Consider the following 27,732-nt stretch of genomic DNA (forward strand, 5'->3'; position numbering starts at 1 on the left):
CTCAGTTCCCCCATCCTCGAGGGCCAATCCAGCGACATTCAGTCAACCTCCATTTTCTCCTGTTTGCCGCCAGGGTTGCCGATCTGCTCAACGAAGCCGCGTGCGGCAGCCCATAGCTCGGCCTCCTTGTCCTTTCCAACGGTGTCCTTCCTGCTGTTCAACCAACTGATATCCAACGGGTTGGAGGCGCCGGCCGCTGCCCCGCTAGTACCGGCCGTGTCGCCGGCCCTGGAGGAAGTCGAGTCCGGAGCCAGGATGGAAGCCTCCTCCAACGCGTAGACCTGGCGGCGTAGTCTCACATCGATCGACGATAGAAGGGCAAAGTACTGGGACGTTGCTTCTTTGAACCGGGCTTGGTGGGACTGGAGGGAGTTGTCTGTGGGGGAGTCGCCGGTTCGGGCATTGGTCAGGGCTTGGATGGCGAGGCCGGCGGAATGGATCAGTCGAGCCACATCCTGTGTTAATGGGAAATGGATCAGTGAATTGAGATTCTCGAGAGATGAAGCTGGGCTGCTTGTGGGATGTAACACCCCAGCCACTCTCCAAGTTTCGTACCTTGTCTACTTCATTCAGCTGGCGTATGCGATCGGCGGAGGTAAAGACCTGGCCGGGTGCCGAGGTGTTTGTGTTGGTGGCCATGCTGACCAGAGTATCACGTAAATGCAAGGAATCGGCCGGTGTTTCTCGACTGCACGCAAAGACTGCGCCTGTCTGTCTCTCTGTTTGTCGCGAAAGTCGAATGATCATCACGTGCCTCCGCCCGGGGAATCGGCGCTAAGCGTGAAGCGGAATAGCGCCATATCAAACGTGAACTCGCCTTGTCAACCGCGCCGAACATCCCTCTGTTCTGCGGTCCCATCCTTTCCCATCTCCTCCCGCAGGCTAGGTAGGAGATTCCATCTTCATCTTGACCCCAGTTCTTTCTGCGCCATGTCTGCGCCAGGCGGGGCCCCAAGCCCTGCGCCCCGAGGTGGAAGCATGGGGCCCGGAGGTGGAATGCCCATGCCTCCCCAGCAGTCCATGGCGACCCCCCCAGTCCCAGCACCGACTCCCGGTCCGCCGCCGCCGCCCCCAAGCGGCGCCATGTCGCAGCAGAATTTGAATCAGATCGTGAGTTTTTTCTTTCTCTTGTTCGTCGTTTGTGTGGTTTTCCTTTTTTCTTTATTTGAGGTGGTGGTGTCGCGATGTCGTCCATGGAATCGTTGTTCGATGTTTCAGTTTGCCTGGAAGAGCACATGGCATCCTCTTCAATTGCATCGGCCGGGAGATGGTTCCTCCGAGCTGTCATGTAGACAGTCGGATGCTCTTGCGCCTCGCCTTAGCCAGTCGTTGTCGCGGATGCCTGTTGTTCCATGGCCGACGTCACCTGGCTGGCGTTGCATTGAATTCACTACCTGCTATCGGCTTCTTCCCATTTGGCCCACAAGATTCAATTTCATCTCTGCGCACTTTCATCTCTGTACGCTACTGACACGATGGACCCCGGCAAGGTTATCGATTATCTGGCCAAGAAAGGATATAGCCGTACAGAGGCCATGTTGCGCATGGAATCTGCAAATCAAGAAATTGATGGACGTCCTCTGCCGCCTCTTGGTGAGGATGCGCGACCCAAATACAGAATGGGTTTCGGTAAGCTTGGTCCTCTTCATTTGGAAAAGCTGCGATTGGCTGACATGACTTGCAGATCTGCTCAAAGTCTGGGTTGAAGATAACTTGGACCTGTACAAGCCAGAACTGAGACGAGTTCTATGGCCACTTTTTGTCTACTCTTTCCTTAACATGGTGACTTCATTCTACCCGCAGGATGCGAAACAGTTCTTTGAAATCAACAAGAACCTCTTTCTGCCTGAGCACACAGAGGATGTGCGCGCCTTGGAGCCCATCAGCCTCCCTGAGCACGTCCAGGATAACTCCGTCGCGAAGCTGTACCGCACCAACAAATTCCGTCTGATTCTCAGCAATCCGGCTTTCTCAAACCTCATGCAGTTCCTCGAGAACAAGCAGAAGGAAGGCGGATCCGTCATGTCTGCCATCCTGAGCAGCTTTTGCACAGTCATCACAAAAGAGCGTGCCGTTGATGACCGATTCAGCTTTGCTGCCATGCTTGGTCAATCTGGAGGACAAACCTTCCCAGCTGAAGACGAGGGTATTCCAGGCCATCATCCAGGTTCTGCCTATACCGGAGATAACCCCGCCATGGCGGGAACTTTACCCAGACTTAAGCTCGGAAACCTCCCAATGGAGCAGACGCTGGAAGCCGATGTGAGAGGCGAGCTGGCCGACGAAGATGCGAAGAACCCACCGGCTCCGGGCCAAAACACTCTAATCCAAGAGCTTGATCAGATGATTAAAAAGGAGGAAGACGACGAAGCTTTCTCTCGCTCTGATATACCATACCCCCCTTCAACGGCACGTGACGTGGCGATCGAAGTGCAGAAAGTCAAGGAAAATCGCGATAGATTCAGGATTGAAGGCAGAACGGGTGGCGTCGGCCCTGCCGTCAGCGTTTGCATGTTCACCTTCCACAATACCTATGACGGGTAAGCTACGGGGTTTTCCCACTTTGCGCCGAACATTTACTGACTCGTGTAGAATCAACTGCCTGGACTTCTCCGATGACAATATGCTCGTTGCAGCTGGTATGCAAGAGTCATACATCCGGGTTTGGAGCATGGATGGGAAGAGAATCCCGAATACTTACGAGAACGTGGATGACTCGGGTCCATCGAACTCCCGCCGGCTGATCGGGCACTCCGGGCCTGTCTACGCAGTGGCCTTTGCTCCGTCTATCACACGCACCGAGAACGCAATCGCGCCCACCAATGCCCGTTGGCTGCTCTCATCGTCCGCTGACAAGACCATCAGACTGTGGTCTTTGGATCTGTGGCAATGCATGGTTGTCTACAAGGGCCACGACCAGCCTGTCTGGGACTTGCAGTGGGGACCGTACGGACACTACTTTGCTTCTGGAGGACACGATAAGACCGCTCGCCTTTGGGTAACCGACCATATTCGCCAACAACGAATTTTTGTCGGGCATGATCAGGATGTCGATTGTGTTTGCTTCCATCCCAACTCCGCCTACATCTTTACCGGTAGCTCCGATCATACTGTGCGCATGTGGGCCGTCACCACAGGCAATGCTGTCCGCATGTTCACCGGGCATACCGGCAACATCACCGCCCTGGCATGTAGCCGCAATGGGAAGCTCCTAGCATCTGCCGATGACCATGGCTCGATTCTACTGTGGGATCTCGCTACTGGACGACTCATCAAGCGCATGCGTGGCCACGGCAAGGGCGGAATCTGGTCTATCAGCTGGAGCGTCGAATCGACCGTGCTCGTCTCTGGCGGCGCTGACGGCACTGTGCGCGTGTGGGACGTGACCGGACCTTCTCAGGAAAACTCGCAAGGTCGCGTGGTCGGCGAGGGTGGGACGGGATCCAAGGTGGATGCAGGAAATACCACAACCTCCAGCACGCAGGCGTCCAGCTCCGTCGCCCCGGGCATGGGCAAGAAGAAAGGCAAAGACGTCGTCGTCTCGTCCGACCAGATCAGCGCTTTCCCCACCAAGAAAAGCCCCGTCTACAAGGTGAAATTCACCAACATGAACCTGATCATTGCCGGGGGTGCTTATCTTCCCTGAGAAACGGGGATGGAATTTCTTTCTGCACAGTGGCGCCTGATACCCGTTTTCTGCTTATTGCACGGTCTCTTTTCTTTTTATCGTATTTATCTTCACATTCTCGCTATCTCTTCTTGTAATACATTCCACATCTGGGACTTTTAAATGAAAAGAACTCAAACCATTGATAGTCGCACGGGGTGGCAATTTCTGGCTGGGTATTCGGCGGGCGTCCCGGCACGGTTGAACCATGGCATCGGTGTTGGTTGGCAGTGATAAACAGAGGAAAAATGTCTTTACAGCAAATTAGACAGGCAGGTTAATTGATTGAAATTGAACATGGTTGAATTTGCTTTTTTGATCTTGCATACGCCATCAGGCACTTCCCCCGCACACTAAAAGTTGGCGCCGGAGGGTCTCCGGTCTTTCGCCCGAGTTCCTTCCGTTGTCCATGTCAACCCGCCAATGGCCCAGTCGACCATCGACCATCGACACCGATGCAGACAGTCAGACAGTCAAACAGTCAAACACAGGAACGATTTCCCCGTGGGGAGGCCGGCGTTAGTGGATCACCTGACATGCGGGGGGTCGTTCGACACCGTCCCATTCCTGGCCATCCATCAGTCCATCTCGCGGCCTTCCTTCCGCAGCGCAAGAATGCCCTCGTAACACGCCTTGGATGATCGTTCCCTGATCCCTGATACGCGGTCCCAATGCCACCGAAGGAGAATCACAACGACAGCCAGGCCAACGGGCACAATGGACCCTCCAAGCCCGAGGACGATGTCCCTGCCTGCCAGTCCTGCCGGAAGAAAAAGGCCCGCTGCAATCGCGCGCAACCGTGTGACCAATGTACTCGATTCAACGTCTCTTGCGTCTATGACGATCGACGTCTGAAGCCCGGTCTCCGCGCAGGCGCAGTCGACCAGCTCTACCGTCGCATTGAAACGCTCGAGAATATGTTTCTCGGTCAGGAGATGCTCTGGCAGCAGATGCGGCAGGCACTTGGTCTTGATATTGATTTGCTCGAATCTGCGGACCAACCAACCAACTTCACGGAATTGGAGCGGCGGCGAGAACACTTGAAAAGCTGCCTACTGCAAGCTGCGGCCGAGTCGAAGCAAAAGAGGCAGAGCACGTCGCCAGCACAAGATGTGGCAGAGGATGAATCGGCTTCGCGTGTAGCAAAGCGTCGGAGACTCGAGGAGTTGCCTGCGTCCTCGCCTCATTCGTACTGGGACAATGACCCCAGCGGCCTTCTACCGCCCGATGTCATGAACGAATTGGTTGATTTTTACTACTTGAATATTCACCACTGGATTCCGATCTTGCATGTGGCTCGATTTCGAGAGCGGATGGGGTCCGAAGAAGAACGCCCGCGCATTGTTTGTATTCTGCATGCGATAATCGCGGTATGTGTGCGCTTTTCCCAGAACGAGCGCCTATGCGACGAACAGACGAAATCCCGCATCGCGGAGAAAAGTCGACAGAAAGTGATCTTGAACAGCATTGAGACTTTCTCTGTCGAGAATCTGCAGGCTTTGATCATTGTGGCTTTTGAGACGGTACGTGGCTGGTCCTGTGCTTTCATTGTGTATTCGCTCGCAAGGCTGAACTGGTGTCTATTGGTAGATTGGCCGAGGACGCGGTCCGTCATCTTGGTCTATTATCGGAAACATGGTGGGCACAGTAGAACAATTACAGTTGAATGTGGAAGAGGACGAGCTTTATCAACCCACAAACGCAGGCGAGACGCTTATTCGACGCATGCTGTTTCTAACACCATCCAAATCATGGAGCGAGGCAGAGGAGCGCCGCCGGGTGTTCTGGACGGTTTTCCTCATGGATCGCTTCTGCAGTGTATCCACTGGATGGAAGATGAGCCTGACCGGCGCCGAGATCAAGCGTCGATTGCCATGTGAGGGTGCTATATGGGGACAGGAGCGAGAAGTACGTACTCCCTACTTTGGGATCTCAGACTCCAAGGGTCCACCGTCAAGCAGCTCGGCCCTTTTTGGAAGTGATGTACTGTCAACCTCCGGGAATCAGGATTCCATTGGCGGGCTGGCGTATAATATCGAAGCTACGGAGTCGCTGGCCTTGGTGACAAATTTCTTTCTTCACCATGCGTTTGTTGTCAATGACACTGAAAAGGCTCAGTTGTGGATGATGAAGTTCAAAGAGCTTGATCTTAGACTAATCCAGTAAGTGCTTGACTTTATAGGAGATTTCGCAACTTGCTAACTATTGTCGCTGCTTATAGATGGAAATTATACCTGCCATCTAAGTGGCGCGAGGCCTCCGTCCTGAACGCTGATGGAGTCATGGATCCTAACCTCATCTTGGCTCATCTGACGCACAACACCGCTGTTATTTTGCTTCATCAAGGGATTGCATACCCGCCTGCGCACTGGCAGAGCTGTGCCGTGAAGCCGCCGTCAGCATCATCCGCAGAGACATGTCTTGAGGCAGCCTCGGAGACGGCAAGGATTGGTCAAAGATTTCTGGCCTGCTCACCTATATTCACCAATCCCCAATTTTCATTCTGTTTGTTCATCGCGGGTCGGATGCTGCTCGCTCATTCCAGGTATAATCAAGTACCTATTCCACCCGTCCTCGATACTTTGATTGCCAGTTTGCTGGAAATTTCACAACGATGGGCCGGGCCTGGGAAGACGACCGATGACGGAGAAGGCAACCTTGCATCAAGTTTTGCGAAGCGACTGATCGAGGCTCAAAGTAACTCGGCAATGCGTCCTCGTCCAAGCTTGGATATTAGACAAACAGCGTACTCGGATGAATCCAAAGAGCAGCCACGATCGCCCGCCACTGTTGCTTCTCGCAGCGAAACAAACGCGTTACCGCCACGACGGATAAACCCCAGTATCTCACAGAATAATCACCTCGAGACCTCAGCGCTGCAGGACCCGTTCGGGTATGATCCATTCAGTCTCGCCTTTCCACCGCTTCCCCCCGCCTTCCAGCAGGAGTTCCCCTTGTCGGCGTTGGGACAAGGTGTTGAAGGCCAGGCCCTTTTGCCTCTGGGAATGCAATCATACGATGCAGACCCGCTACACATGTGGCAGAACCCTAGTGTCAATTATGGCAACGCGGTGATTAGCCCTGGGGATGACTTGTCCCATTTGTCTAGCCACACACCCAGGTCAGGAAACTGAATCAATCACTATGGAGTGGTATAAGCCTCTATATATCTGCAGTCATGGTCTCTCGATAATATACAGGCGATGATACTCAGAGTACCTTTCACGCGTACATGTCTATGTATGATGGTTAGAGTTAACGAGCCCTCTCGCATCAACCAGTCCCAGTTCCAGCAACATATTTCCGAACAGCAAGAAATAATAGTCCGCATATACCAGCCCATGGTTTGCCCACCGCCTGGGAGCAAACTCATAGTTATTGATCGTGGCCCCGTCCAAAATCGTGTCGCAGGTGCGAGAACGGGAGGAATCGACAACCCCCAAAGTCCCGAATCCGTCACTCGCTCCCGGCGCAATGCACCCTTCTGGGTATACCTCACATTGATTTGGAGAGCGGGTTGTCTGGAAGTGCACGGTGGGTGGATGAAGAAAAGCTGAGGTCGTAGCATCCACGATCCTCAACGCCCCTCGAAGATAGTGGTCTCCCTCGGGCGTGTCCCGAAGCGCCTTGAACAGCAGCAGCATACCACAGGCAGCGATCATGGCCGCCGACGTATCCCGTGGACTGTCGTCCGTGACTGGTGCCAGAAAGTCCCAATAAGGCACCCCGTCAGCCGGCAAGTGCGATAGGAAGTAATCCGCCAGCGCCCTCGCTGTATCCAGGAATTCCGACTCGCCGGTCCACCCAAACGTCTGTGCGAATCCTAGAATCCCCCACGCCTGTCCCCGCGCCCAGCAGCTCTCATCGCCATAGCCCTGGTTGGTGAATTTCTCTTTCACCTCCCCAGAATCCGGATAGAAGTTGACTACGTGAAATGTGCTGTTGTCCTCGCGAACATGGTGCCTCCGTGACGTGCGCGCGTGCGTCACCGCAATGTCATAAAGCTCCGCATTGTTCGTTTCCTCGGCGGCCCAGAACAGCAGATCCAAGTTCAACATGCTGTCGATGATGACGAGGAAGTCCGCCGAGACGTCGGTGAACGAGTAGCGGTTCGTGACGCAGACGTCCCAGCTGCGGATACACCGCGTGGTGGCGTCGAACCGACTGGCGAGAGAATGGGCCGCCATCACCAGACTGCCGTACGCCTCTGGGTCGCGGTGCAGTTTCCAGGCTTTCATGGCCCAGGGTGCGATCATGAACCCCAGATCGTGGGTATCGCGCTTCCGGGCGTTTTGGTGCAGATTGGCTGTCCACCAGCGGCAGAGGTGCTCGAGCTGAAGCTTGTGGGGGAACGTGGTCGATCCAGTATCGCCAGGAGGGAGATGAATGCTTGTCTTCTCGTAGCGCGTCAGGCGCTCCAGAATGAGATACAAGGATCCTGGGAAGAAGCCCGAGGTCCAGAAGTCCAGCGTTCGATAGACGTATGTGCATCCATCGCTGCCGGTATATTCGGGATACAACACCGGGGGTTTGCTCTGTTGCGGAGGTTGTCAATGTCCTGCGCTTTGGGAAGTTCTTCTTTCAGAACTTACTGAGTCCTGGGCCTTGGCTGCCACTCTCCATACTTTGGCAATCACCGATTCCGAATACAGCGCCTTTGCCAGTCTCGCAGCGGAAGGCAAGCTCTTGATGTTGCCTGTGCCGTTTGTACCATTTGTGCCATTTGCAAGCTGAGACATTTTGAGCCTCTTTGCACTCTGCTCCTATACCATGGGTCAATATTGTTCATATCGGGCATAATGCATGAATACCGTTGAAGTTGAAGGTGCGTCATCTAGCGGCATTGTATGTGTGTTTGGGGGAGGTCGGATCGGGAGATTAGACTCTTTGGAAAATATGAAAGAACAATCGTGACTGTATTTATTTAACTTATAGCAATGGATTAGCTTTAATACCCTCGGCTTTTCTCAATAAAACTTCCAGAGAAGCGGCCTGGGCACCGACACATACTCCGTTGGTCCCAAACTAACTAAACTCCAACTCTTACCGACCCATGCGCAGGTCTGTATATCCCGTCGGGGCAAATGACGGAGGCCCTCCGATGGCTGGTTGACATCACCAACACCTGGACTGGTGGTTATTCTCCGACCACTGGATCTGAGCCGTTCAGAGAGCTAAGTTGAATGCACTGGCTTTTGGTAGCCGAGGTTCTCCAGAGACTTCGCATATAAATTTTACCCCTTAATTACTTGAGTATTGAAATCTTATACATCGATAGCAGTATATACCTATCACCGATGTTAGGACATTCTAGGTTGAGAAACCATCATTCATGCAGAACTAGAGAACAGGGCATTTTAAGACGCAGCCACTACACAACAACATAAAACTAATCCCAATCCCTATGCATCCGACTCAATCCGGTACATCAGCGTCCCATGTCCAAACGCATCATAACCGCCAGAATTAGGCCCGTAGTCACCTCCGCCACCCTCGACATCGGTCGAGATATTGCCGTTCACATAGTCGCGAAACCGGATGGACCAGGACGCATTCAGATTCTTGACCCTGGTATAGTGCGACGCGATTGCCTCGTACCCCGGCCGCACGTCGAAGCGCGATTTGGCCGATATCTTGTCCAGCAGACCCTCCCAGCTGGTGTAGGGGACGTAGGGCACCGTGTGGTTCGTGTTGTACTTGGCGACGTATTCAGCTCTAGAGAGTATATTAGCGAGGGTACGTGGAACGATCACACCGGAAACCGGGTTCTGAGGGAGATCGTACGCATTCAGGATCTGATTCCCGTACGTCGCGAACAGATCCACGCCCTGATTCCACGCCTGCTGTCCAATGACCCCCAGCAACGCCATACACAGCATCGCATGGCCTTGATCCCTTCCAGACTCCTGCATCTGCATAAACGGCTTGCCCGATCCCTGCTCGGTGAAATTGGCGATGGAAAAATACGGCAGCGCCCCGTTGACCACGACGCTGCTGTCCGGCAGCCCGTATTGCCAGTAGTGCGTCGCGTAGTCGAACATCGTTCGATTGTCCGTGAAGATCCCGATGGCGAGCAGGCTGGCGACGTTGCACAGGTCCCAGTTCGCGTAGTAGAAGTTCGTCTTGCCGTTGTGGTGCTCGAGGAACGCGTGGTTGTATGGCGCAAACACGCGCTTCAGCATATCGCTGAATTCTGCCTGGGAGTCTGCAGTCCAGCCGGGATAGAGGCGCAGGATCTCCGCCGCGTTGGCGAACTGGTACCCGTATAGGCCTGCGGCGAGGTATTTGTCTTCGGTTCCGTTGAGGTCGCGCAGCTTCGTGCCCCAGCTGTTCAGGATGGTCGCGGCGTGATCGGCGTATGAGGTGTTTCCGCCGATCAGCCACCGCAGTGTGAGTTGGTAGGCCGAGTGAGCGTCGCGGTAGGCGTCGCCGTAGTTTTGAGACGGCGTGGGCTTCCAGCTTGCGTTGGTGCCTCGGACTAGAACCTCGTGGGGCGAGGGTGTCCATGTTGTCTGTGCCAGGACGCCGGACTCGAGGTGCTGCCATGCTCGGTACCAGGGCTGTTCTTGGGCGTGTACTTTGTTTCGGACTCGTTCGATGTCTTTGCGAGTGTGTAGGGCCCCTGGATGGACGAATTGGGAGCTGACGCTCAGGAATAGAGTGGCGCCGGTGAGTATTCTTTCGATCTTCATGGTGATCTTGGTGCTCAATGGAAGTTGTGTTTGTATATTCCAGAGTGAAACGAGGTGCTATTAATGGAGTTGAGTCTTTGGAATCGTAGCATATTTCAACGGTCTAGCAACTAACATCAGCTAGGCTGCCACCACTCTTGTCATCTTTTCCCCGGCCATTGCTCCGTCGGGTTTGAAGCCGTTCATTCCTCCGCTGGTGAGCTCGAAATAGAGCAGAACGAAAATCGCAAATTGGTTTGCCAATGTTCAAGAGGATTTACTCGTTATTGCCAAGCATTTTCTCAGCTTCCTGGCGTCCTTTAGACGGATATCTAACTTTTTGAAGAGTTGTCAAAAGTATGAGAATAGGCTTTGTCAATTAGAAGAATCTATATAGCTGTGAATACTACGGAAGAAACTTCACACCCTCCACATGCTCGTTCATAAACAAAGGAACCATATCGGCCGTCATGTACCATCGAGGCTTTTCCATCTGCTCATGAACCAGCGCCCCGTTGATCCGGAGATTCTCGAACGTCACATTCTCGATCCGACGCGCCGCGTTATAGCCCAGAATCATCGACGGGTTCACGATCTTCGCGTCACGTAGATCTAGAGATAGGTTCTTGATCCGAACGTCGCGGATTCCTCGCCCCGGAGCGGTCGTCCACATCGCATTCTGCATGACGCGCAAGTTGATCAGCTGCCCGCGAGTGATGCGCTCGACCCGCACGTCCTCGATATGAATATCATGGAATAGATTCATGTCTGCCGCGTTGATGGCTATGCATCCTTGATACCAGAGCTGGTTCTCCTCGTGGTCCAGAATGTCGATGTCGCGGATTGTCACGTTGCGGGTTGTTTCCGGCTTCGACGGATCCCCGTGCGTGCCCATGTTGATGGCGTGTGCAATGTCCGGTAGCAGAACGCAATGCTGAATGAGGATGTTTTGGGAGTCTTCGTGCCAGTCCCAGCGGTGCGAGTAGAGGGCGATCGTGTCGTCGGAGTTGCGCAGGAAGCAGTTCTCGATGACAATGTCCCGCGAGCAGAAGATGTCGATTCCGTCGCCATTGCCGGCCGATGAAAAAGATCGATACCGGTCGATGTGCACGTTGCGGCATTCTCCCGCCGACAGACTGAATCCATTCGCTCCCAGCGATGTGACGCCCTCCACTGTGATTTTGCTGGCGCCGCTCATGTGGATCGCGCCGCCGTGTTCGCGGTGTACATAACCCCCTTCGGGACCCAGGATAAACCCGTGTCCTCGGACGGCGCTGTTGGAGTTGTTGATGAAGTTCAACCGGCAGGTAATGAAGGCACCACCCGCCAGATAGACAGTTTTTCCGGACGGCACCAGCAGATTGACGCCGTCGGTGACGTGTTGGTAGGCGGAGCCTTGATTGATGCCCGGACCGAAGTACCAGATGTCGTCGGTGTCGTGTGTCGGTGCATTGGCGTCGATGCCGTTGCTGAGCAGGTGGAGAGCCGTCCATTTAGTACCGTTCAGCTCGAGCATCACATCCTTGGGCGTGCGAAGAGAAAAGGCGATGGTATTATCGTTCAACTGCGTTTCAATGCTCAAGGAACGTGGCCGAATCTCGGCAGATTGTACAGGCCCTGTGTAGGTCACTTGGACTTTAATGGGGCCATCGAAGTCGAAGGATGCGAGCGCAATGGTGTGCCGATTGAATTCGTTAGAGGTGACATTGGCATTGGCCACCTCCACGGCGTAAACAGGAACTGGCCTCCATCGCTGGTCGTTCTCTTCCTTGACTTCCACGGTGAAGTCCGAATGCAGCGGAATGCCGGCAGGAGAGTCGAACACTTGGATTGTCATGTTTTTCACGACTCAAGATTATGCAAGGAGTGAGCATGACTCTCTTCTCGATCCTGAATAAAAGAATCCCCGCTGTTTTGGCAACCGGCGCTCGGGGGATCCGCCGGAGATGTCCCGATCGTTGCGTGAACTCGCCGTCGATCCTCCAACTCGCAATGTCCGGGGGAATCGGGCGGATTTTCGGACTCATGGCGCCACGTACCTTGCAGATAGCACTACAAAAACCTCAGAGGTACAGACAGCTTTGGACTTCGGATCATACCCAGCTACTACTGCACCATGCCCGTGAAAGAAGACGAGATGGGCGCCTCAGTCGACCACGAGGAACTTCGCAAACCCTCGAACGACGCCATTGAACACGTCGAGGCCAAGGAGAAGCCTCATCCTCTAGAGATCGATCCAGGAATTCAGATCGATGCGGCCACAAACAGGCGTCTCTTCTGGAAGATCTCTCGTCGAATCCTCGTCATCCAGGTTGTCACGTACTTCTGCCAGTCATTGGACAAGGGAGTTCTGAACTATGCATCCATCATGGGAATCAAAGACGACGCACACCTCAAGGGCCAAGAGGTAAGTTTCGAAATGCTGCGAAAAGACCATGAACCAAGCACTAACAGCGTGGGTTAGTATTCTTGGCTGGGAACTATTCTCTACCTGGGAATTCTGGCTGGGGAGTATCCACAGAATTTCCTGCTACAAAAGCTTCCCCTGGCGAAGACACTGGCCGTGAATGTTTTCCTCTGGGGTGCGGTTGTGGCCTGCTCAGCAGCCTCGACTCGCTTTGCGTCCCTGATGGCTGTCCGCTTCCTGCTGGGCTTCTTTGAGAGCTGTGTCCAGCCGGCCATGATGCTATTGTAAGCGTCCCGCGCAGTTCCCGGGGAAAGATTCACTAACACGTTTCTAAGAACTGCAATGTGGTACAAGAGAGAAGAACAGTCGGTGCTGAACGCGGTCTGGTATTGCATGAGTGGTGTCCAGCTAATGGTGCGTTGCAATTCCATCCATTTGCCACCAGGTTAGACTGACAGACACAGATCGGCGGCCTCCTGGCCTTCGGTGTCTCCCACTTCACAAACGGACCCATAACGAGCTGGCAATTGCTGTTCCTCGTCCTTGGACTCGCCACCTGCGTCTGGGCCTTTTTCATCGCCGTCTTACTCCCCGACAGTCCGTTATCCGCCAAATGCTTCGGCGAAGAGGACCGCATGCTCATGCTAGAGCGCGTCCGGCATAACGAAACCGGCATCGAAAACAAAGAGTATAAAAAGTATCAAGTGTGGGAGGCGGTCACAGACCCGTTCGTCTGGTGCTGTGTCATGCTCATCACGACGGCCAATCTGATCATCGGTGGCCTGGGGGTCTTTTCCAACTTGATCATTCAGCAGTTTGGCTTCTCACTTCTCCAGACACAGCTCCTCAACATCGCTCAAGGCGCGTGGACGATCATCTGGATGCTTGGTTCTGCATGGGCGGCCCAAAGATTCCAGCAGACATGTGTGGTTATGATCGTAAGTAGCTATCTGCCACTCAAACGATCTCATACCTAATATACTCCCAGCTGTGGGCTCTGCCAGCTATGGCCGGCACAATCGTCATTCTCGCCGTCACGCCCACGGCCTCAAACGCTGGGGGCATGCTCATCGCCTTCTACTGCACCCAGCTTTTCACCGCCGAAGGCAACCTGATCATCTCGTTGGTGACGCGCAACATCGCCGGCCAGACCAAAAAGGGCATCACCATGACCTTGGTCTTCGTTGGCTGGGCTGTCGGCAACCTGATCGCTCCCCAGATCTTCCGCGAGAAAGACGCCCCTCGCTATCTTCCTGGCTTCCTGGCCCATATCATCATCTATGCGGTGTATCTGGGTCTTGTCGTGGTCACCAGAGTGCTTCTCATGGCTCGAAATCGGGCCACAACTCGCGCTTCACCTGAGGTCTCTCATGATCTGGCATTCCATGATCTAACTGATCGTGAAAATCCCAACTTTCGCTACGTGTACTAGCGTGGCCTTGCAGTAAGGAAGAATGTATTTGCTCTGAGGAGCGGCTGAGAAAACCCGGTTCATTCTATGCGATAGATGTCCCCTTCTCGTCATGAATACCTAAGAATATAAAGCTCATTATTTGGCATTATACAGCACATGCCTTTGCCCATCAAAATTCTGCGTCTCACTGGAAACCCTAGTTTCTGGTCATCCAGATAAACGTGCTGATTTGTCTAAGCAGGGAGATATATACACCTAATTCAACCATCTACTACGACTATCTCCCAAACCCGACTCTTACCTATCTGTGCTCTTTTTCATCGCCGCAGACGCCTGTAGATCGGCCACCTTAGGTGGAAGCACTAGTGCGCTGCGGTCGTTGCGCTTGTAGAAGTCCACCAGGATCTGAGCCGTCTTGGTCGGTTGGTCTTCCTGGATGAAGTGACCTGCTTCGGGGAACACTTGGAGTTGGTACTTGCCTAGGGCTGTCGTTAGTCATACCATCTACTTTCTTGATGCCCGAAACACAGAAAACCGAATATCAGAAAACAGTCAAGGAGGAGAAAAGGAAATAATAAACAATACCCTGCATCTGTCCAATCATCAATTCTTTGTCTAGACGATCCGTGCCAGCTAGCAGCAATAACTTGCCGCCGCGAGCCTCAAGGAACTTCCGACTCAGCCCGACAAACCAGTTCTCCCAGAAAGGTTTCGTTTCGGCGAGGTTGGTTCGCCAAACCCAGGGCTTTGAGGGGTCATCGGTTGGGGTGCCCTTTTCATATAGTAACGAAGGAACGGACACTCGCGCGGAGGTGCGGTTGCGAATTGTTCGGGAACGGGTGCTGGAATAGTCAGTTGGTATATGTCATTTAATGGAGTAGAAGACTGGAGTAACAGTGCCTAGGCAGATGTGGATAGGAAAGGACTTACTGCCATTCTATTCCTGAGGTTAACGACGGAAACCGCGAGGGTCGAGTGGAGAGATATTTCTCCATGCTTTGAAGGGCGTCCATTGCTGAACCTATATACCGAAAGAATCCTCGGTGAGCTTCATCTAAGATATCAATATGGCCACAATAAAAGTGCACGTACCTTCCACAACATCCAACACAGCATACGCCAATACCTTGGCTCCCAACTCACCCGTCTTTGCCACGTCGGTGATCACCGCCCCGCCCAGACTATGTCCTACGAGAACGATATCGGGGAGGGTGTCCCAGCCCATGCGTGACTGGGTCTCGCGCACCACGAAGACGAGGTCCTTGTTGAGTGTTGACAGGGTCAAATCCAGCTCGACCTGAGGAGGATCCTGGCCCTCCTGGACCGGAGCGGCGTTCACGGCGGTTTGGCCGTGATCTCGGGCATCTATTGAGAGCATCCCGGCGTTTGGCAAAATCTTTCGGATCTCTGCGGCGCACGTTGCAAAGGAGAGACCAGAGGAACCGGCTCCGTGATGCATGACGAATAACGGACCCGAGGAGCTCGGGGGAGTCAAGTAGACGTGGTGAGTGATGTGAGCGGTGGCGGTAACCTGGGTCAAGAAGAGTTCCTGGGTAAAAAAGTCGGTCCAGGGGAGAGTTGTAGAGGCTGACCTGGGGAGGTTGTTAGTATATCAGACAAACATGATAGAGATAGGGTGGTAGGGGGAGGTAGCATGAACGATCGACACAGAAAGACGGTCACCGCTTCACCGGGCGTCTTATTTTGAGGACATCCAAACTCACCCTCGCGCTGGCCTCGAAAACAATTGCCTCGTGGGCGAAGGCACCACCGTGCCAGCGGACGAGACAGACGAGTTATCCTCGTCTGCTTCCTCGTGGGGTTCCATGCCCGGGACTGGAGGCAGTTCGGACGGGAACTTGGCCAATTTTGCTTTCGCAAAGGACTTTTGAAGCTCACTCATGGATATATGGAGCTGCCTCAACGTCGGAGAGGGACCTTGCTGGAACACTCTTGTCGGAGGGGGAATGATGATCGGGATACTGGGAGACAAACAGCAGTCGATGTGCTGGTGGGGCCGAGGACACTAAGGACGGATCTCCACTCGAGCAGGCCGCCATGAGGGCATTGGACCAGAAGATGGGGATCTGGCGATGCAACTATTTAATCTCATGCTCACGTATAGCAGAGGGTAAGAGTAAGAGTAAGAGAGACACTAGGGGGATGGGATCAGTCCCGTGCATTTCCTCTTTGGGAAGGTCCCCGCCCGTTCTTTCCTTTTCTTTCACTTTTTCTCTCTCTTTCTTCCTTTTCCTTCCTCCTTCCCACTTCCATCCCTCTTTCTCTCTCTCTCTCTCGCCGTCTTCTTATCACCACAATCGATGATGTCGAATCCTCGTCAGTCAGTGTGGCTGCGTCACGTGGCAGATGACCTCACTCGCCTGTTTGCGGCATCTCGTAATGACGTCATTCATTCCAAATTCTCCGAGGCCATACTTTTCCTTGCCCAGATCAATCCTCCTCGAGTCTTCTACCCATCTTAGCTCACGGTCCAGATCAATCTGAACAATCAATCTCGGACAATGGTTTCATTGTGGCATAAGAAAAAGGACAATCCCGAGGGAGGGGATCAGCCTGCCCGTGAGGAGGATGACCACCAGTCCTCTCGATCCCGGCACTACTATCGCGAACCCGACGAACGGACAAGACTCCTTCCACGCGACAATCCCGCCTACTTGAATCCTGATGACCCTGCTGTGAGCTCTTACCCCGGTGTATGTTGTGAAAATCGCCAATGGCCTGTCTAATTATTTCGCAATGCTAGGTCTCCCCCTACAACCTCTGGAGCATTCGTGCTCTGCGAGGCCTGTCCTCGCTCTTCCTGGCAATCAGCTTCATCTGGTGGACCTTTTTGATCGTCTCCATTTTCGTTAGCCCTCCCTTGATGCACACCCGTGGCTCTGGCTTCTTCGGCTTCTCCTACACCACCCTTACTGTCGGCTATCTCGCCATTGGCCTTCTGTTCTTTGCCGTTCCGTCCAAGCCCATGACCATCTGGGGCATTGTGTTAGCAATCTTTCTCCTAGTCGATATGTGCATCATTCTCGGAGTCCCCCAAATCCGCGTCGAGGAAGGCTGGGTGGGCATCGCCTCCGTGGTCTGGGCGACGTTTATCTCGTTCTACAACATCCTCCAGAATCATTTCGTCGCGTGGGGGAAGCGGCAGGAAGAAGAGCGGTTGACGGGTCGCGAGGAAACCCGTCGATCTCTGCGGGAATGGCTGGCTGTACTGGTTGAGACCGTCGTCATGGCGATCCTAGGAATCGTCACCATTCTCTTTACCGCAACCCTGATCTTGCGCGCCCGCGACGCCTCGCTCCCCGCCCCTGGGGATCAGTACTATGTCAACGGCAACAACTACCGCGTTCATCTCGCCTGCGTGGGTAACGTCACGAAGGATAACGTTGATGGCACCGCTTCGTCCCGTCGGCAGCCTACAATCCTGCTCGAGGGTGGCGAAGAACCCGTCGAATACACCCTGCAGCCATTTGTCGACGCTGCCTACAAAAACGGTACCATTGATCGCTACTGCTACTGGGACCGACCGGGCCTCGGCTGGTCTGACAACGCTCCGTCTCCCTATTCAGCCGGAATGGCGGCCGACGCATTGTCGGAGGCGCTGGCGTTGGCCGGCGAAGAAGGGCCCTGGGTTATCGTGTCTGCCGGCGTGGGCGGAATCTACAGCCGCATCTTCGCCAGTCGCCACCTCCTCGAGATCGACGGCCTCATGCTCATCGACTCCTTGCATGAGGACTACCTAGGCAAAGTGGGCTCCCCGGGCTGGGGCTTCCTCCTCTGGCTACGCGGCGTGCTCTCGCCGCTCGGTCTGGACCGGCTGGCGGGCGCCATCTTCAAGGGCCGCTCGCGCGAGGACCGGGTTTATGGCCGCAGTGCCTACCAGACGGGCAAGTTCATCAAGGCCAAGTTGCAGGAGAGCCTGGTGGCCGGGTCCATGACGGCGTCGGAGATCCAGACCGCTCGCCATGTGCAGATTGCCGACACGCCGTTGGTGGTGGTCAGCTCCGGCGTGGAAGTCCGCAAGAGCGAGAAGTGGGCCAAGACTCAGGAGGACCTGACTACCGTGACCAAGAACCTGAAGGACTGGGATGTGGTCCAGGGCGCACCGCATGAAGTGTGGAAATCGTTTGCGGGACGAACGGTTCTGGAGCGAAGATTAGGGCAATTGGCCAAGGGTCAAAAGAAGTAATCTACTTGCGATGCCCAGTCGGTGTAATGGTAAATTGTACCTGATATGGATGTTTTCTAATCTGATGATATACGCCATGTCTTCCCTTTTTTGTACTTTTTTTCTTTGGTTGTCTTTATTTTTATTTTTTATTTTTACCTTGATTCTTTTCAGCTATTATGTTAATGATTGGTAATGTGTTCTTTCAACGTGTTCGAAAGTTAATGAGAGTATCTATCACCCAACCTAGGATTACAGTAGATACAGGAAAAATTCAAGAATCAATGAGAGCGAGAAGGCGACAAAAGGAAAGATTATCTCGAAACTGAGAATGAAGCCAGTTAAGTAAAGCATGCAGTCAAAGAGCGTTGAGATCGAGTGTTGCCGGCGCTGGTATGATATAAGGTAGTAGATAATATACCCAATCCACTACTGGTCCCAATCATCGGCCGAGACGGAATACTCCTGGTCCTTGCAGTCCTTGCCATACCGATTGCCCATGCAAGGATACAGTTCCAGCGAGCAGCCGCTGTGCGTCTTCGCGTAGCCACAACGAGCATTGGGGCCCAGGTCCTCCCAGAGCTCGTCGAAGGCCTTCAGGATGTCCTCGCCGGGGTACAGCCAGTCCTGCATCATGTCGAAGTCGCAGGCAAACGAGGCCTTGCAGCCGTAGCTCGTGCCCCAGCCGTTCTCGTGGTAGATGTACCCGAACGCGGTGGTGTTATAGTACTTGCCCGCGTCGAACTTCTGGTACGCCAGGTGGCACGGCGTCGTATCCTTGCCGCCGTCGCCCATCACATTCTGCCCGCAGTCGTTCAGGTTGTCCCACGACTGCCGGATCTGGCCCACACTGGTGACCAGCGGCGCCGCTGAGATCGTCGACATCTCCACGTCGCAGGTCTTCGCCGTGTTGCCGCCCGGTACCACCATCGACCCGGCGGTTGCGCAGCCCAGCACGTTGCCGGCTTCGTCGGTCGTCGTGTAGCCTTGTGGTGCGGTTGTTGTGGGCCGGGTTCGGTCCACAGTAACCGCCTCTTAGACAAATATATTAGAAAATCTCGCAGTAAATAAAGATCGACAGGTACCGTGTGCCTCGAACTGCCATATCATCGACATCATCGACAAGACTAGGCTGACTAGGTGCTCCGCAACCATCACGTTGTATGGCAGATCAATCGAATCCTCAAGGACCGGTTAAAGCATCAAAAAGCGCACCATTGTGTCTTCCTTTTGGCTAGCCTTGAGCTTTCATAGATAAAACGATATCGCTGTCTAGATTCAAGTTGTGATAAGTTAGCTTTCGCCCCCGAAATAGCAATCAAGCGTGGTGGAGCAGGACTGTGCTTGAATGATTGTTTGGTTTTTGAACCATGGAATTCAATCCAAATGCATCGATTCTTTTTCTTCCATGCTCCGTAGATCCAGCACTGTATAGTAAGTCTATCTCACAATGGCCCCCACAGATCGCCGCAACGGGTTTGTCGGGCCTGGTTTCAGCTTGATAACCAACTGGATTCGCAATGACGTCTTTTTGGATTTGGTTTTTATGCCCGTGGCATGAGGGACCACATATCAGATCCCATGTCGGCGTTTATTTCATGAGGCAGTTATCACGACGTGTAAAAATCTTTTGAATCCATGGTGCGCTCCCATTGGATTCTCAGATTCGGCAGATTACACGTGCACCACATCCTTCAACCTTTTGTTCCTGAATTCGGAACTCGTGTCTGGACAATTCCGTGTGTCTGTCAGTTGAGTCCAGCTGAATTGATATCCCATGCATTCCTCCTAAAGGATCCCACGGCTCCAGTGTTATGGAATTGATTTTTGCCTTCACCACCAGGCAAAACCCATGTCTTTGTACGCATGCCAGACTGAACAGTGTCAAGTGTCCGAATACATTTTGATTTCGTCTCAACGTCTTTCCCCGGACACGCAACTCGGGCCAGGCGTGCTCCGTAGAGGGGATAACAGCCGGATCCTGATTTTGGCCCCATGCAAAAGGGGGATTTGACGATCGTGAGACTACACGTTCAGCAACGCGGATCTCGCGCCGCCCACTGAAGTTAGTTATAACCTCATAGGATGAGGCGGATGGAGGTCATTGTCAGGTCAGGCTGGATTGCCTGTTGTGGGGAGGAAATGAAGTGCATCGCCTTCGTCTGCCGATGCCGCCATTCCACGTGCCCGGCGATCATCTGACAGGGTCCGTCTCATGGTTTTCGCCAATCTTCTTTCTCGCTACTTCATGGATAGATCGATGCGGAAGCCGAAATGACATTCTTGTTCGGCATTCGGGAACCGTCGGATTTAATGGGCGACTTAAGCCCCGCGTCTACGGGATGGTGGACCCTGATATGGAGCCAACTTGCCGTAGAGCAATCAACGAACTGCTTAGAACCCCCAATGCTTAGAAATACACGGTTAGATAACTGTCATCCCACGATCATTGAACTGGACGTAGCAACCAACTCCGTTTCTGTATTTAAATTCTGGGTGTTGCTCACTATTTCCCCATCGTTTCAGCTACTTTTTCATCGTTTTTTCTCCCCAGGTCTTCGTCATGTCCCCATCCAACGTTTGCACCACATCCTTTCCTCTGAATAATGGTAGATATCTGAATCCGTATCTGAAATGGTCCAATGTTAGATGCTTACTACTGTCCTCTCTTCCACATTCAAGGCATGAAGCTTCCAGCCGTAGGACTGGGAACATGGCAAGGTATGACGACCAGACAAGAAGCAGCCCAGTCTAAAAATTGACCCCAAATCCAGGATTGAACAGCAAAACCAGCAACGATGAGCTTCGAGACTCTATCATCCACGCTCTACATGCGGGATATCGCCTGCTAGACACGGCGCAGCAGTATGGCACCGAACCGGTCGTCGGCGAAGCCATACGAGCCTCGGGCATCCCCCGCAGCGAAATCACGCTGGTCACGAAGCTCCCGGGGTACTTGCACGATGATCCGGCCGAGGCTTTGCAGCGCTCTCTCGACGCTCTGGGTCTCGAGTACATCGACATCCTGCTCATGCATTGGCCCAACGCCACGACTCCGGACGGCAGCTCCCCGCTGGGCATCGACGAGTCGCCTACGTTCGTCGAGACGTGGAAACTAATGGAGAAGATTGTGGGACCCCGCTGTAAAGCCATCGGTGTGAGCAACTTCTCCCAGAAGACTCTAGACGCCGTGTTAGCCGAGGCGGCCATCGTGCCGGTCGTGAACCAGGTGGAGTTGCATGCGCTGAACCCGAACCACAAGTTGGCTGCGTATTGTCAGGAGAAAGACATCGTGCTGATGAGTTGGAGGTGAGCTCGTGCCAGTCGTCTCCGTCGGAAATCGAATCCGCTGAACAAATGCTTAATAGTACCCTTGGGGGAGGTGCTGAATTCGCACCTCGCGCCGGAGAGATCCTCACGAACCCGTTGTTCAAGAATATCGCGTCGAATCATGGCTGCTCGACGGGCGTCGTCTCGCTATCCTGGGCGGTGCAGCGTGGCATCAACGTTATCCCGAAGAGTAACTCGCGAACGCGGGTCGAGGAAAACATCAGATTGGTCACTCTCACCGAGGCCGAGATGAAGGAGCTTAATGACGCGCACCGGACGATTGGTCCGCTCCGGATCGCGGACCATATCCAGCTGATGAGAGGGGAGAAAGACGGCAAATCTACGCTCATGGGTTGGACGAACCAGGATTTTGGCTGGGAGGACGCCGACGGGAACTGGTTGCTGTAGCTGTTTGCATGGTTTGCTCCCAGGGTCAGGTGACCAAAACTCTAAACTACCACAAATTTCACATGACCTTGTGGGAGTGGTAGAACTGAAAATAACAGAAATTGTATGGGCTCCAATGCATGCAGGCCTCTGGCGCCGTCAAAAGGTCTAGTAAATATATGAAAATTACGCATCATAGACACAAATCTACCAGCTATCTGTATCTGCGTTTATATTGAATGATCGGATTTTTTGCAACTGTGGGCGCCGATTTTAATGCTGCAGGGGGCTTTGGCCATGTTTCTGGAGAACGAGGTTGTGGGCAGTCGGTCGGGCTCAAGCGGTCAGCTTAGCGTTGGCGGTCAGGCTTGGCTTTAACCTCGTTCTGCCGGGTAATCCGGGATGCGGAGCAACTATTTGCCGGAACGTTGGCCTGAGGCATTTTCCTTAGAGCCATACAGTTGACGCCGCCATGTATAGTCCACCCCGCTCTTTTCTCATCCAAGATGTGATTTTGATTGTGTTCTTCAGGCAGATGAAAATTCTGTGCTACCCCTTACGCTTTACGAGTGCTTGTGTGGAAGCCTATGCTCGCAAAAACACTATGGAATTGCCAACTAACTAGCAAAGTAGCAAGAGTCACATACACCTATTCAACGCACAGCAGCGATGAATTGCGTGGCCGCCGTAGACTTCCCAAAAAGCAAGCAGATTTACCTAACACAATGCCTACTCAGTACCGACTACAGAAAGGAGCCCGGCATTTACCAAATATGGTAGGGGAACAATTGATTTCGTACCATCTAAGACGCGGGCTCTATTTTCAAGGCTAGAATAGGGGCAAAAAACCGAAATCACATGCTGAAACTTATATCCGTAGGCACCAAGCACACATGCAATAGGGAGAAGGGGACTAGGAATTATCGGACTGAACTCTCCAGACAAAGCGAAAGCGAAAGGTAGAGAGAGGGTGGGTCGGGCAGGACGAAGTTCATTCGGGATAGTCTCGGTGACAGTGCCTTGATCGTTCACGCACGAGGGGTTCGGGTACACTCGAAGTGATCGTGGCTAGGTGGGATTGTTCGAAATCAACCAGTCACTCTAGACTAGCTCCCTTGAACCTCTTAGCAAGTTGTTCACTCTCGGACTTGGGAGACTCAGGCCTTGATGACAAGAAACGCTTCTCGCGTTTGGGCACTGCGCGAGGAGGTTCGGCCGAACTTGGCCAGGGGCGCTTGGGGGGCCGCTCACCACTTTCCTGAAGAATTGTGACCAGGGTTGCCCATCCAGGAGAATTGATCAACTGCAGTCCGTCGGAGGGATTCCGGGTGGTTGCGACGCGGCACAGGAGGGCTTCTTCGTCCTTTTCATTGAAAGGCACGCGTTAGCAGGGTATTTAATCGCTGCTCTCATCTGGTCATCTTACCTTGTTGAAAGTCGACAAAGAGTGGAGGAAGCATAAAAGGTGGAAATCGGACACTGCTCGAATCGCCTTGTCGGGATCCCCATGGGAGACCAGCTTCTTGGCCACATGGCGAAGCTCCTGGCTTTCGCCAATCACCTCGCGGTTTTCGAGGGGGAAACTAGTATCAGTGAAGAGAGGTGAAGACTCGGTGGGGAAACCGTGCGTTAAGGTGACCAGAAGGTATTCGACGGGGAAGCTGGGCTTTGCGTTCTGCTGGGCGCTTACGCCGTACTCATTGATCTTGCGGTAGAAAACCTCGGGTATATACCGTGACTCGTTTTCGCTGCCGTCTTCCTCCGATTGCACCAACATGACTGACGGTTCTGCGGAGGGCTCGACAATATCGGCCCGAACCATTTCAACTCCGGCAACCGAAGTCTGGTAAGCGCTCACCGTGATAGCACCCTCTTCATCGCCGCTGAGGACACAGGTGACAAAATTGGAACCAAACCGCCCCGTTCGACTCCATTTCGTTGCTTTCGGGTGCTGCGCTTGCAATCGGGCCGCAAAGATAATTTCCTGGGATGAAAGGTAGTAAGAGTCAATATGCCGTTTGCAGATAACGGAGCCATCGCCTCCTCCGGCATCCAGAAGATCGGTGAAGATCACTCCGATTTTCTCCAGACCACACAGACGGGCAACTTCATCCACCTCCTTCTCGTTGGGCCATTCGTGAAGCGTGATCCCATCAACTTCATCCACTTGCGGTGGTTCGTAGATTGCCTGGACCACCGCTTTCACTCCCAAAGGCACCTCGGTGTACTCCTCGTATGTGCCGTAGAGGAAACCCAGACGCTGGGCGCCAGACTTCCGCCAGAAGTCTAGCAGCGAGTTTATAAGGTCAGGCGTCGAAAACTCCACATGGTCTACCATTCGGAATTCTTGGGGTTGCAGGCTGATAGCGCTAGGCTGGCACTTGGTGCAAATTCCCTCCGGCCACGACGGGTGTCCGGATGGGCAATCTCGCCGTACTCGATAGTAAGGTTCGTTGAGGGGGGGCATGAAGGAGCTCTTGAGTTCGGCTTTGTTGGTAGCAGCATTGATCTTTCGCAGGTATGAATGGAACGACAGGTGCTTGATCTTCTTCTCACCGAGATACTTGGGGTCGTAGGGCTCGAGGGGCATGCAATAGTCGCACATGCCTTTAGGTCCATGCCTGCACATCTTCGCGTCCTTGGGGCGTTTGATCTTTCCATCTTTCTTATCCAATGCGTTATCCAACGGTGTTTGCTGCACCACATCCCAGGGATTCTTGATCGTAGCTGATGGTGAAGCGGGCTGAGGGCGGATCGCGACTGTCTCGGTCTGCGGCACTGGGGCGCCGTTCAAACGGCGAGAGGACTCGGTGGAAGCGGCAGCCTGACCATTGGTCGAGCCGTCCTGCAATCCTTTCTTGCTTTGATAACCAAGGAAAAGCTTGTCGCCGTGCCTAAATCCCAGGAGATCAGCAGCTTCGATCATGGCATCTTTCCCAACCCGCTAGATCCTTGCGACAAACTAACCTTATACCAACTGCCTCGATTGAGACTCCTTGAAGGGAGTTTAAGGGCCGTTCTTCTCCACTAGTCCCGATAGGTTTGTTCGAGAGAACAAGCGAGGATGGATCAACGTCATCGGGGAGGTGTTCGAGAATCTACAGAAAGCGAGATTTTTGATTAGCATCGGGTTACAAATTTTCTGGATCACAGATCCGAAAGAAGCACAAGATAACAGCTTCCAAGACTCACTTTCTGCTCCAGAGATGGAAATAATTCCTGCGGGCTCGCGTTCAACCGAAACTGACCGTTGCGGCTCTCGAATCTCAGAATGATCGGCCGGGACGCCATGACGAGAGCTCACTAAGGGAGTGGGGATGACAAAGGGGTGGTTCAAATTGAAGGGGATTAGCAATATATATCAGTCGGTATATGGTGCATGGATCAGGGGAGCATGCCGGGAGTGAATATCCAGGTCAGGAGGGAGCCGTTTGATGTGGAGGACAGAATGAATGCGAGCGCACGAAGGCAGAGCGCGAGGAGCTCTATCGTCATCGGTCGGCGCTTACGCTCTGTTACCAGAACCCCGCCGAATCCCGCCGAACTTGGGCTGGTTACCGGTAATCCCGTTACAGCGGCAGACCGTCTGGGCTCGCCCAGTGATCAATACTTATCAATGCCTCCTAAATAGCAGACTTTGTTCGATTTCGTTTACTTTGCGCAGTTGATTCTGACCAAAATTGTTCATACTAGTTATGTCATATGGTATGTGATTTAATTCTTGGTTGAATTTCTTTATTATGCTTCTATGCCTATGTAATGTAGTGGCACTCCGAGTCCTTTACGGGTATTCTTCACATCTTAAATAGAAAAAACATCACATCGTAAACCTCCCAAAATAAACGCCTATAGCAAACAAAAACCGAAAAGCAGATCAAGCCAGAAGGCTCCCAGGGTATACGAAAACGATCCGATTAGAGGATGTTGCACTTCTTTGGCAGACCGCAAGGTCCCTCGCTCGTCTCGTCCTTATCCACCTGGGTGTTCTGTCCCGACTGCTGTCCGCTCTGTTTGCTTTGCGCAGGCTTGGAGGTATCCGATTCCTTGTTCTTCTGCTGCTGGGATGCGGCCGCAGAGGTCGACTCGGGTTTGGATTCCTCGCCGCCATGTAGTCAAGCGAAGCTGACCTTGGCGACGTGGCCGTAGAACGCCTTGCCCTGCTCCTCGGCGATCTGCAGCTCGAGGGCAGTGGGCTGGCGGGAACCGTCGGCACCCTGTAGAAATATCCACGATTAGCCAACGAAGCTTGTCAAAGTCGGCGAAAACCGCTCAAGAACGCAGGTTAGTTAACTTACGGCGAAGGTACCGGCACCCCAGGCGCTACCACCGTGGATCTCGTCCAGGTTGGACAGGAGAGGGAAGGTGGTCTTGTATCCAAGAGGGACGTAGATGAAACCGTGGTGGGCGAGGGTGCTCATGGCAGCGATGGCAGTGGACTCCTGGCCACCACCGAGGGTACCGGTGGAGACGAACAGACCGGCGTACTTGCCCCAGTAGCCACCGGTAGCCCAGATACCACCAGTCTGGTCCCAGAAGGCCTTCCACTGAGCAGGGAAGTTACCGTAGCGAGTGGGGATACCGAACAGCACGGCATCGTACTCCTTCAGCTTGTCGGGGGAAGCCACGGGGTAGGCGGACTTGGGAGGAGCGTGCATCTTAGCCAGAACCTCGTCGGACAAAGTCTCGGGGATCCTGAACACCGTGTGTAAGCAATTGTTCTCCAACCAGTCTAGACAGCAATTGGGGATTGCTTACTGGAAGAGCTCGGCGCTACCGCCGGCAGCCTCGATACCCTTCTTCTCGGCCTCGGCCAACTTCTGGATGTGGCCATAGAGGGAGTACTGCAGACATCATCAATTGGTTAGAATGGTCCAAAGCGAGGGTTCAGAGACCGGTGGGGAAGTATAGAAAGCACATACGAAGACAATTGCGATCTTGGGAGCCATGGCGAAGAGGTTGAGCGGAATGGAATCGAGGAGATGGGATGGAGTGAGAATGAAGCCGAGTGAACAGAGGCAGAGAGGGGCACTTATAGTCGATCGCAGAGGAGCAGCAAGCGGCCAAGCTCCCCTCCAGTCATCCACCCGTAATCGATTACGGAGGCAGCCCGGGCGGGGCACGTGGCCAATCAGCGGACCCGCCGGCGGTTTAGCTGATTCTTACGCAGCGGTGACAAATGGACGAGGCCCTGGAATCTTCTGACGGAGCATTATTGATCTCTTATTCACCACCATTTGCCGGTTTGGGTCGCTCGTTTGGGTGGGGATCTTCCTGGCTCTTGACGGATTTACGGAGTAAGACATTTGCAAATGTTCTATTATATCCTAATTACATACTAATTACCAAAGGTATTACATACTATGTAGAGACACGTCCAGACAGACAGTCGTGATGTCACCTCCCACTTGCCTCTTCACAAAAAGACAAAAGTCAATTCCCCAAATGTTCCAATGCGTGTCCCCTAGGCTTCCCGATAAGATCGTAGGTATCGTTGCATGGGTGCACCCCCGGGGGCCCACCCTGATTTTCTGCAGCCTATAGGAGACTGTGAGTCGTACATGATGCCATTCTACGCCGCAAATAGCACGGTATCAACATGCCCCAATGTGGTTAGGAACTCATATATGCTCCGGAGTCCGGACTACGCCTGTCCGTGGCCAGATGGGTCGA

The 27,732-nt window shown here is 53.5% G+C and overlaps 13 protein-coding genes across 13 annotated transcripts; 5 read left to right on the plus strand and 8 right to left on the minus strand.

Moving 5' to 3' along the window:
* Positions 1-38: 38 nt before the first annotated feature.
* Positions 39-639, minus strand: P170DRAFT_429864 (mediator of RNA polymerase II transcription subunit 11; the record flags this gene model as incomplete). Its single annotated transcript, XM_024847919.1, has 2 exons — positions 39-455; positions 556-639. The coding sequence occupies 2 exons, from the start codon at positions 637-639 to the stop codon at positions 39-41; spliced, it is 501 nt and encodes a 166-aa protein (XP_024700476.1).
* A 178-nt stretch (positions 640-817) lies between these two features.
* On the plus strand, positions 818-3,969 carry P170DRAFT_440318 (putative transcription initiation factor TFIID subunit). The gene is made up of 4 exons (XM_024850048.1): positions 818-1,110; positions 1,491-1,629; positions 1,685-2,540; positions 2,593-3,969. The coding sequence occupies exons 1-4, from the start codon at positions 931-933 to the stop codon at positions 3,644-3,646; spliced, it is 2,229 nt and encodes a 742-aa protein (XP_024700477.1). The 5' UTR covers positions 818-930; the 3' UTR covers positions 3,647-3,969.
* A 369-nt stretch (positions 3,970-4,338) lies between these two features.
* On the plus strand, positions 4,339-6,801 carry P170DRAFT_366821 (putative C6 transcription factor; the record flags this gene model as incomplete). The annotated part of the gene is made up of 3 exons (XM_024844777.1): positions 4,339-5,190; positions 5,258-5,829; positions 5,889-6,801. The coding sequence occupies 3 exons, from the start codon at positions 4,339-4,341 to the stop codon at positions 6,799-6,801; spliced, it is 2,337 nt and encodes a 778-aa protein (XP_024700478.1).
* A 102-nt stretch (positions 6,802-6,903) lies between these two features.
* Positions 6,904-8,406, minus strand: P170DRAFT_479699 (glycoside hydrolase family 88 protein; the record flags this gene model as incomplete). The annotated part of the gene is made up of 2 exons (XM_024853708.1): positions 6,904-8,202; positions 8,260-8,406. 2 exons carry the CDS (start codon positions 8,404-8,406, stop codon positions 6,904-6,906), a joined length of 1,446 nt encoding a protein of 481 aa, XP_024700479.1.
* Positions 8,407-9,069: 663 nt separating this feature from the next.
* P170DRAFT_450177 (exopolysaccharide inner membrane protein-like protein) lies at positions 9,070-10,359 on the minus strand (the record flags this gene model as incomplete). The annotated part of the gene is made up of 2 exons (XM_024851105.1): positions 9,070-9,382; positions 9,452-10,359. 2 exons carry the CDS (start codon positions 10,357-10,359, stop codon positions 9,070-9,072), a joined length of 1,221 nt encoding a protein of 406 aa, XP_024700480.1.
* Positions 10,360-10,744: 385 nt separating this feature from the next.
* P170DRAFT_416182 (putative endo-polygalacturonase) lies at positions 10,745-12,175 on the minus strand (the record flags this gene model as incomplete). Its single annotated transcript, XM_024847106.1, has 1 exon — positions 10,745-12,175. One exon carries the CDS (start codon positions 12,173-12,175, stop codon positions 10,745-10,747), a length of 1,431 nt encoding a protein of 476 aa, XP_024700481.1.
* A 300-nt stretch (positions 12,176-12,475) lies between these two features.
* Positions 12,476-14,177, plus strand: P170DRAFT_416184 (putative MFS transporter; the record flags this gene model as incomplete). Its single annotated transcript, XM_024847107.1, has 5 exons — positions 12,476-12,745; positions 12,803-13,029; positions 13,081-13,159; positions 13,210-13,683; positions 13,734-14,177. 5 exons carry the CDS (start codon positions 12,476-12,478, stop codon positions 14,175-14,177), a joined length of 1,494 nt encoding a protein of 497 aa, XP_024700482.1.
* A 95-nt stretch (positions 14,178-14,272) lies between these two features.
* ppe1 (putative ribosomal protein/carboxylic ester hydrolase (Ppe1)) lies at positions 14,273-16,421 on the minus strand. The gene is made up of 5 exons (XM_024847108.1): positions 15,884-16,421; positions 15,252-15,751; positions 15,090-15,180; positions 14,745-15,001; positions 14,273-14,638 (listed from the first exon to the last, which is right to left on the minus strand). Exons 1-5 carry the CDS (start codon positions 16,060-16,062, stop codon positions 14,457-14,459), a joined length of 1,209 nt encoding a protein of 402 aa, XP_024700483.1. The 5' UTR covers positions 16,063-16,421; the 3' UTR covers positions 14,273-14,456.
* Positions 16,422-16,437: 16 nt separating this feature from the next.
* On the plus strand, positions 16,438-18,574 carry P170DRAFT_391820 (mitochondrial integral membrane protein). Its single transcript, XM_024845951.1, has 2 exons — positions 16,438-16,855; positions 16,924-18,574. The coding sequence occupies exons 1-2, from the start codon at positions 16,682-16,684 to the stop codon at positions 18,364-18,366; spliced, it is 1,617 nt and encodes a 538-aa protein (XP_024700484.1). The 5' UTR covers positions 16,438-16,681; the 3' UTR covers positions 18,367-18,574.
* Positions 18,575-18,774: 200 nt separating this feature from the next.
* On the minus strand, positions 18,775-19,461 carry P170DRAFT_479705 (uncharacterized protein; the record flags this gene model as incomplete). Its single annotated transcript, XM_024853709.1, has 2 exons — positions 18,775-19,379; positions 19,431-19,461. The coding sequence occupies 2 exons, from the start codon at positions 19,459-19,461 to the stop codon at positions 18,775-18,777; spliced, it is 636 nt and encodes a 211-aa protein (XP_024700485.1).
* A 1,414-nt stretch (positions 19,462-20,875) lies between these two features.
* On the plus strand, positions 20,876-22,273 carry P170DRAFT_391823 (aldo/keto reductase). The gene is made up of 4 exons (XM_024845952.1): positions 20,876-20,954; positions 21,028-21,066; positions 21,120-21,654; positions 21,714-22,273. Exons 1-4 carry the CDS (start codon positions 20,909-20,911, stop codon positions 22,081-22,083), a joined length of 990 nt encoding a protein of 329 aa, XP_024700486.1. The 5' UTR covers positions 20,876-20,908; the 3' UTR covers positions 22,084-22,273.
* Positions 22,274-22,844: 571 nt separating this feature from the next.
* On the minus strand, positions 22,845-25,509 carry npl4 (nuclear protein localization protein 4). The gene is made up of 4 exons (XM_024855084.1): positions 25,255-25,509; positions 25,030-25,160; positions 23,489-24,956; positions 22,845-23,425 (listed from the first exon to the last, which is right to left on the minus strand). The coding sequence occupies exons 1-4, from the start codon at positions 25,351-25,353 to the stop codon at positions 23,159-23,161; spliced, it is 1,965 nt and encodes a 654-aa protein (XP_024700487.1). The 5' UTR covers positions 25,354-25,509; the 3' UTR covers positions 22,845-23,158.
* A 296-nt stretch (positions 25,510-25,805) lies between these two features.
* pst2 (putative NADH-quinone oxidoreductase Pst2) lies at positions 25,806-27,092 on the minus strand. Its single transcript, XM_024847109.1, has 4 exons — positions 26,982-27,092; positions 26,818-26,903; positions 26,358-26,754; positions 25,806-26,276 (listed from the first exon to the last, which is right to left on the minus strand). The coding sequence occupies exons 1-4, from the start codon at positions 27,006-27,008 to the stop codon at positions 26,175-26,177; spliced, it is 612 nt and encodes a 203-aa protein (XP_024700488.1). The 5' UTR covers positions 27,009-27,092; the 3' UTR covers positions 25,806-26,174.
* Positions 27,093-27,732: the final 640 nt, after the last annotated feature.

Source organism: Aspergillus steynii (genome assembly GCF_002849105.1).
Source record: "Aspergillus steynii IBT 23096 chromosome Unknown P170scaffold_8, whole genome shotgun sequence".
Classification (NCBI taxonomy): Eukaryota; Fungi; Ascomycota; class Eurotiomycetes; order Eurotiales; family Aspergillaceae; genus Aspergillus; species Aspergillus steynii.